Source organism: Microtus ochrogaster, chromosome 17 (genome assembly GCF_000317375.1).
Source record: "Microtus ochrogaster isolate Prairie Vole_2 chromosome 17, MicOch1.0, whole genome shotgun sequence".
NCBI lineage: Eukaryota > Metazoa > Chordata > Mammalia > Rodentia > Cricetidae > Microtus > Microtus ochrogaster.
This window is the reverse complement of record NC_022019.1, coordinates 12,526,964-12,534,594: the sequence shown is the minus strand read 5'-3', so window position 1 is coordinate 12,534,594 and position 7,631 is coordinate 12,526,964. Positions and strand designations below refer to the sequence as shown.

At 42.1% G+C, this 7,631-nt stretch overlaps 1 protein-coding gene across 1 annotated transcript in view; it reads right to left on the bottom strand.

The window, feature by feature from the left end:
- Esco2 (establishment of sister chromatid cohesion N-acetyltransferase 2) overlaps nt 1-6,041 on the bottom strand; it is an 18,866-nt gene extending 12,825 nt beyond the window's left edge. Inside the window, exons 1-5 of the mRNA XM_005355503.2 lie at nt 5,910-6,041; nt 4,613-4,684; nt 3,149-3,890; nt 1,953-2,043; nt 749-806 (exon numbers count right to left, since the gene is read on the bottom strand). Of these exons, the coding sequence (XP_005355560.1) occupies nt 749-806; nt 1,953-2,043; nt 3,149-3,890; nt 4,613-4,671 (950 nt within the window). The 5' untranslated portion in view covers nt 4,672-4,684; nt 5,910-6,041. The remainder of the gene's footprint in view (nt 1-748; nt 807-1,952; nt 2,044-3,148; nt 3,891-4,612; nt 4,685-5,909) is intronic.
- Between the last annotated feature and the right edge of the window lie 1,590 nt (nt 6,042-7,631).

Genomic DNA, 7,631 nt, shown 5'->3' with positions numbered 1-7,631 from the left:
TCCTGGCACTAGCTCTGTAGACCAGGCTGGTCTCGAACTCACAGAGATCCGCCTGCCTCTGCCTCCCGAGTGCCAAATGGGTGTTTTTTTTAGCAAGATGTTCAGACAATACAAAATCTGGATCTCCTACTTGTCATATTCTCTGCCTACCTACACCACCTCCCCATCACGGTATTTACTTAGCTTCAGCTACAACTTATAATAGCACTAAACCGCTTTTAATTATTTACTTCTCTGGGCACAGTTTTTCCCATTTGTAAAATGCAAGCTACTAATACCTGTATTGATTATAAATGTTCATTAAAATTTAGCTATCATTAATATAGTGTCACCTAGGAAGGCAATATAACCCAGTGAGCTTTTGATTAAAATGTAAAGTCTGTTCCTGGCCCTAACACTGAGCATCTATTAGCTGTACAGTGGTGGCTAAATTAATTAGTTTCCTCAGCTGAGATGTAATTATAACAATACTAATAGTATGTACCTTCTAGATTGTCCTGAGGATCTTTAAGTGAAATAATACTAATTACTACAAGCTAGCTACTATATTTATAATGTAATGATTATTACTCAAGTTCATAAAGATAAATTCCATGAAAAAAAAAATCTCATTTTCTATTCTCAATATTATTATTTCCCCTTAATGGTACGGGGGGGGGGGAAGCTCTTCAAATAAAGTAGCCTTATAAGAGAAAAGGAAGCCTATATAACTAATAAAATTAAAATGGCAGAGCAAAAAAATTCCTACCTTTTCATATTCATTGAAGAAACACTGAAGATGGGATAGATGACAGACTCAGGAGAAACTGTTAGGGGGAAAACCAGCAATAGTTATATTACCAAAGAAACACTAAACTGACTCATAAGACTCTGAAGATAGCAAGAACAAAACATTTACATTACGTGACTTTAAGAATCAGCCATAATCAAGAAAGTACAAATTTCCAAAAAGAGTCAGGTAGGTCAATGGATCAAAGGAGAAATTGCCCCATATAAATATAAACTAACGATTTGTGACAGAGACAAAGGTAGTCTGACAGATGGTGCTAGAACAATTGGGCATCCATTCAAAATGGATCACCAAACAAAACATAAGTTATGAAAGTATAGGCTAAATCCTGTGACGCTAGATTAGAGACATTAATACGAACTCACACTAAAAGATGACAAAGACACACAGAAATAATGTGTTTGTGTTCTCCAGTCCCGTCTGGAGAGAGGGCCTGGAAACAACGGCACTCTAGTAACACATCTAGTCAGAGCCCAGGTCCTGATTTCTAAATACCATTCTCCAATAAAAGTTCTGTGGAAAAATTGTAGATTCCAGGGCCAGAGTAAAAATACAAAATGACCCCTTAACAACCAACATGTAGAAATCAGACAGCACTCAAAGAGAACTAACCTGAAAAACAACCTTAATGGTCAAAACAGAACAATTTGAGCAATAAAAATTATACTGCACTTAAGCCCAAAATATAAAATAAACATTCATTTACCCATAATGACACACATCCATGTCATTTGTTTATTTAAATGAGGGAATAGAGAAATCTGAGAACATTTAACTTCCTAGAGAGCACAGACAGGGCTCAGTAGATAGATCACCTGAGGTGAAGCCCTGATCCCAGTTCAACCCATAAAAAACAATCGGATGCAGAGTTTGGTGCCTGTAATCCTGTTTCTCCTATGGGGAGATGGAGTTAGAGGAGAATCATAAGGAAGCTCAAAGACCACTTAGTGGGAATCACAGAAACAAGAGACCCCGACTAAACAAGGTGGAAACTGAGAACCCACTTCAGAAAGTTATCCTCTGACGTGCACACACGACCATGCCATAAGGGCCCTACAGTCGCAGATAATATTAGTATATATAAAATTCTATATCGATACACATTGAACAGTGAAGCTTGTTACAAGTTGCTAGGCTGATTAATGTGGATTTTCTTACTTACTTGTCTTGTTCTCACCGAGTGAATTCCCTGAAGGAAAACCATGTTTATCAAGTTTACATTCTTTTGAAGAAACTGCAGCACCTGAGGAATTCTGAAAATGATGAACAGGTTAAGAAATAAAGAAATCCTAATTCTTAGTTGTTTTCCCTTTCGTGAATGAATCTCACAAGACTGACCATGCATTTCAGAGCACGATTCATCAATTTTCCATCTCTTTCCTCTGCATTCATTGGATATGAATCATCTTTTAAATGTCAGAGCACAGATACAGACATAGACTACAATACTTGTAAAAAACGGAAGCTTCAAGGACTGAGAGATGGTGCAGTGGCTAAGAGTGCTGCTTGCTCTTCTCGAGGATCCAGGTGTGGTTTTCAGTACTCACCTGGTGGTTCTAGTCTGTAGCTCCAGTTCCGGGGGAATTCAATTCCCTTTTGAACTAAGGGCACTAAACACACATTCACATACCTCTACATACAGGTAAAATATTCATACGTATTAAAAGTTAATAATAAATCTTTTTTAAAAGTATAAAGATGAAGATGGCAGAATGAAAAATTATAGACCATTCTTTTTATAATAATGAATTTTTAAAGGTTAGTAAAAATAGAAAAATAAACTTTTTCAAACTAGGATTCTCATCATGGACTTTAAAAAAACAATAACCAGGGCAGGAGAGAGAGATAGATTGAAGTGCTTGCTGTGCACTGTGAGGACCTGAGTTAGGTTCTAGCACCTGGTGGTGCTTGTGATCCCCGAATCAGGGTAGCATAACTGGACCCTGGGCCAATGAAGAGAGCCAGTCTCAAGAAATCTCCAAGTAGATGGCACGTGAGAAACACTTGCCGTTGGCCTCATTCCCATTGTGAGTGCACGCGTGCACAAACACACACACACACACACACACACAGTAATAGCAACCAGTTCTGGAGTCATTAGAGGGAAGTTTTGTCAGTAACAATTCCTATTTTTTTTTTCTGGTTTGTCGAGACTGGGTTTCTCTGTTGCTTTGGAGCCTGTCCCGGAACTAACTTTTGTAGACCAGGCTGGCTTTGAACTCAGAGATCAGCCTGCTCTGCCTCCCACATGCTGGGATTAAAAGTGTGAGCCAACACTGCCCAACTTTTTAATTCCTCCTTTTTAGTAGTGGCAGAGAAAAACAAAAAAGGAAAATAAAATGATACATTTAACTTTACCTTTCTTAGTTTCTCTTCATTTTTACTTCTTGCTCCCAGTAGCTCAACATTCAATTTCTCTTCCGCTAACAAGGACTTTGTTACTCCCTTTGCCTCTGGGACAGCGTCTTCGGTCACTTCTGGTTCAATTTTCTGTAAAGGCTTATCTTCCAGGGATGATTTCTTAAGAGAGTTTCTTTTTCTAACAAAAAATGCTGCTCCCCCCTGGAGTGTGACTTGTGGTTTTATTTTCTGGCTTAGCACCCGAGGAGGAGTATGTGGATGATTTCCTGTGGGAAAACAGCTGTTCTCTTTATCCACAACTGGCTTCGAACTTTTAGGGTTTCTTGATATAGACTTGATGTGCTTAAAATTCGGTTGATACTTAGCAGTTAAACTCTTCTGTGGTTTTTTGCTTTTCTTGGTACGGGTTGGTTTTCTCTGCATTTTCTCTATCACACTGGGTTTATCTGCATTTTTAGTTGCTGGACAAATAGATCTACTCTCTCTTATCAGCTTCCTCTCAAGTGGATTGAGGTATTGCTTATTTTTATTGTAGAAAGATGCAGTAGACACAACAGATTTAAATAGTGAACTGTAGTTTGCGAATGGAAACCTATTGTTTTCTGCTACCTTGAGAGGACTTGGAGTGAAACAGCCTTGGGAGGAGCAAGACTTTTCTTCCTTTTGATCACTGCTTTGGCAAGTATGGCTTTCAGAAAAGCTTAAATCTAATTTGTTTGACGAAGTATCTGTTAATAGGCTATAAAAAAAAAGAAACAAAGTTCACCAGTAAGTTTGGCATTTTTCTTTAAAATTTAGACCCAATAATAAATTTCTTCCTACTAATACATCCTTCTCCATTGTTTGACAGGTTCACATTATCTATTAGTCTAACATAATCCTCAAATTCTGTCTTTATTAAATAAAGCATTTAAATAGTTAACTTTCATAAGCTGGGCTTGGTGGTGTGTTTGCTACCAGCACTCAGAGACAGATCAATGCCAGCCTGATTTACATATAGTTTCAGGACAGCCAAGACTACATAGAGACCCTGTTGCAAAGAAAACAAAAGACAAACAGAAAGATAACATTCATAAAAGCAAACAGTACTTACAAAGAAGCTTTATGTACATGTATATGTATTTCAAAATCTATTTCTCTGTCTCTCACCAGCTCTGGGCATAGTGGCACTTACATTTAGTCCCAGCATTTGGAGGGCAAAGGCAGGCAGATATGAACGAGTTTTAAGGCCAGCCTGGTATACATAGTTAATACTGTCTCAAAAAAAAAAAAAAAAAAAAAAAAAGCAAAGCTGGGCTGTAATCCCAGCACTCGGGAGGCAGGGACAGGTGGATCTCTGTGATTTTGAGGCCAGCCTGGTCTACAGGGCAAGTTCTAGGACAGGCTCCAAAGCTACAGAGAAACCCTGTCTCGACAAACCAAAACAAACAAAAGAGTTCTTATGTAAAGGTTAAGACTTACCTATCACCATTATCAGCATTCTGTCGTTTTCTCTTCCTTGGAGTAAAAGCTGCCATCATCTTAAGTGAATTTCTAAAAGCAATAAATAGGTTGGTAATAATAATCAAAGTGATCAAGATGATAGAAAATGCAATATGTCAAAATTGTATTTTAAAAATCTGAATTCCAGCCGGGCGGTGGTGGCGCACGCCTTTAATCCCAGCATTTGGGAGTCAGAAGCAGGTGTATCTCTGTGAGTTCAAGGCCAGCCTGGTCTAAGGTGGGAGTTCCGGGACAGCAGGGGCTACACAGGGAAACCTCGTCTCAGGAGAAAAAAAAAATCTGAATTCCAAATAAGCGATTGTAAATAAAAAACCAAGGAAATAGTGCCTCACGTAGCTGAGGCGGGCCTCAAATTCCAACTCACTCTGTAGCCAAGGTGGAACCTGGAGAATGTTTCAGCTTTCCAAGGCTGGGATCACAGGCTGAGCCAGCATGCCTGTCTCCAAATAACAGATTTTTTTTTTTTTTAAAAGAGCAAACCAGTCAAGTGTAAAGGTGCTAATGGGAAGCTGAGGCAAAAGGATCCTGAGTTAGAGAAGCAAAGATAATATTAGAGACTTTAACGGCAACAGAAGGGAAGTGTGGTGGATTGGGGAAATACTGCCCACACTTATATGTATTTAGAACAGAAAGTTGAGCCTACTGACAAGGTCAGGTGGACCCTCATTAGGGGTACGCCATCCTTTAATGAAGCTAATCACGCCAAGTTTTAGCACTCCTGGTAGGCCTTCCTTGGCACCGTCCTCCCTCCACCATGCCCACGGATGGATGCTCTTGTCCCCGGCTCCCCTCGCACCCTGAGTCTCATCCCTATTGCACTTAGCATACATTCTGGGCTAACCATCTCCACAGTCAGCACGTTCGGTGGCCGCAGAGCCTGTGCGGACCCTTCTTGAATCTGAGCAAGGGGATGAGGGAAGGACAGTCGTCCCCCCAAGTCCCAACTGGGCTCCCTCGCCGGAGCTTCCTTATTTATAAACGCCAGGAGCTCGTCAGGCAGCTGCTAAGGAGATACCGCAGGCAAGCCTTTTCCCACAGAGAGGTAACTCTAGAATGTTCTTCCCTTCCTTTCGCTTTCCATCGGATCTTGTAAGTCAGCCCCACAGGATTCTGCAAGCGCGACCTCTAAGCTAAACGCAAAGTCTGCGGGGATGAGGGACGACCCAGCCCGGCTGCGGTGAGCAGCTGGCACCCGGAGCACGAGCCCCGCGTGAGCAGCAGGTTCACAGTCAAGTCCCCTGCCCCGTGACGTTACCTGCGTTCCTCAGTCTCCGGCTGGCTCGGCGTGCACACGGGCAGGGAAACCACGCAGAGAGCGCTCCGCAGCTCGGCGACCCCACAGCTCTCCTCACAGGAGCCCGGCGCTCGGCCAGGGCGTTCAAATTCACGCGCGCCACTAGAGACCAAGATTGCTGCATTCTGATTCGTCGCCGCTCAGCGCTTCCTAGAGCCTGAGCCGTGATTGGTTTCTCCCTAGTCCTTGCCCCGCCCTCCGGGGGTGGTGGCCTCCAAGATTCTCCCGCCCTTGTGAGCCAAAGCGGACCGGGGTCAAGGAAGCCACACCTCCTATAAAAAAAAAAAAAAAAAGTCCTGCAACCACCTCCGGCTCCAGACCACAGACCTGTGACAGAGCTTTATGGGAATTGTAGTTCACGGATCAGCTGAATCAGAAGCAAAATTCTGAGGTAGTCAGGTGTAAGGAGTTTGCATTAAATGATATCTCCAAGATACTGGAGGCTCATATTTTTCATATCTGAAGTCTTATGATTGGTTTTGCTTTTATAAAAAAATTTCATTATTTTTAATTATCCTTATGTCTGCTAGTGAATATGTGCATATAAGTGCAGGCACCAGGAGAGGCCAGAGGAGCTGGATTCCCTGAATCAAGTTTCCGACAGCTGTAGGCCACTAAATGTGGGCTTGGGGAGTTGAACTCAGGTACTCTTCAAGAGTAGTATGTGGGGGCTGGAGAGATGGCTCAGCGGTTAAGAGCATTGCCTGCTCTTCCAGAGGTCCTGAGTTCAAGTCCCAGAAACCACATGGTGGCTCACAACCATCTGTAATGAGGTCTGGTGCCCTCTTCTGGCCTGAAGGCATACACGCAGAAAAAATGTATACATAATAAATAAGATTTTTTATTTTTTTAAAACAAGAGTAGTATGTGTTCGGAGTAGCTAAGCCCCCCCAAATATCTCCAGCTTGATGCTTTACATATTTTATTTCACTTACTGCTCACCACAATCTATGAGGTTTGTGTAATCATTCCTACTTTACAGAAAGTCAAAGAGAAGACCTGTGCCACCCAACCAGAACTACTTTACCATGTGTCCTTCCGCAAGAGGAACCGTTCTTAAAGCACTCACAGGCTCCAGACACGTGTTCTAGGTAAGTTTAAATGACGCTGCTCTTCACAGAACAAAACTGGCAGAAGTGACAGATGACTGACTAGCAGTTTAGTTATTTACACGATTCGTGAATAGGCCTACTTCTGTGAGAAGATGAACGTTCCCACTGGGTAATGGCAGGATGCTGTGTTTTGTGCTGGGAGATGTCTTTGAAACTGGGGCCTCACTACCCCAAATTCATCCATCACTTAAAACCAGCCTTTATCTCCCGGGTTCTAGAATCCTGATTGCAATAGGGTCCCAGACCTTAGCACAACTGATTCCATGATGGAAATGCCATCCATGCTGTAAAATTTAGCACATAGACAGTGCCACAAATCAAAACAAAAACAAAGACCTATTTTATCAAAATCCGTAGTTCTGGGAAAGTCTCTAAATGTAGTAACTTTGCTTTTTGGCTTCTGTGGTTCTGCTTATGGCTAACTGTTCTTGTTGGCTGAATCATGCCAGCCCCGGATGTGGCTTTGGTCTTAAAAGCTCTCTGAGAAAGGCTGAGGGCTCCACTGGGATCCTGAACACCTAGCGTGGTCCGGCCAGCAAGTAAAGACTTTCCATTGTCTTAAACCCTTGTC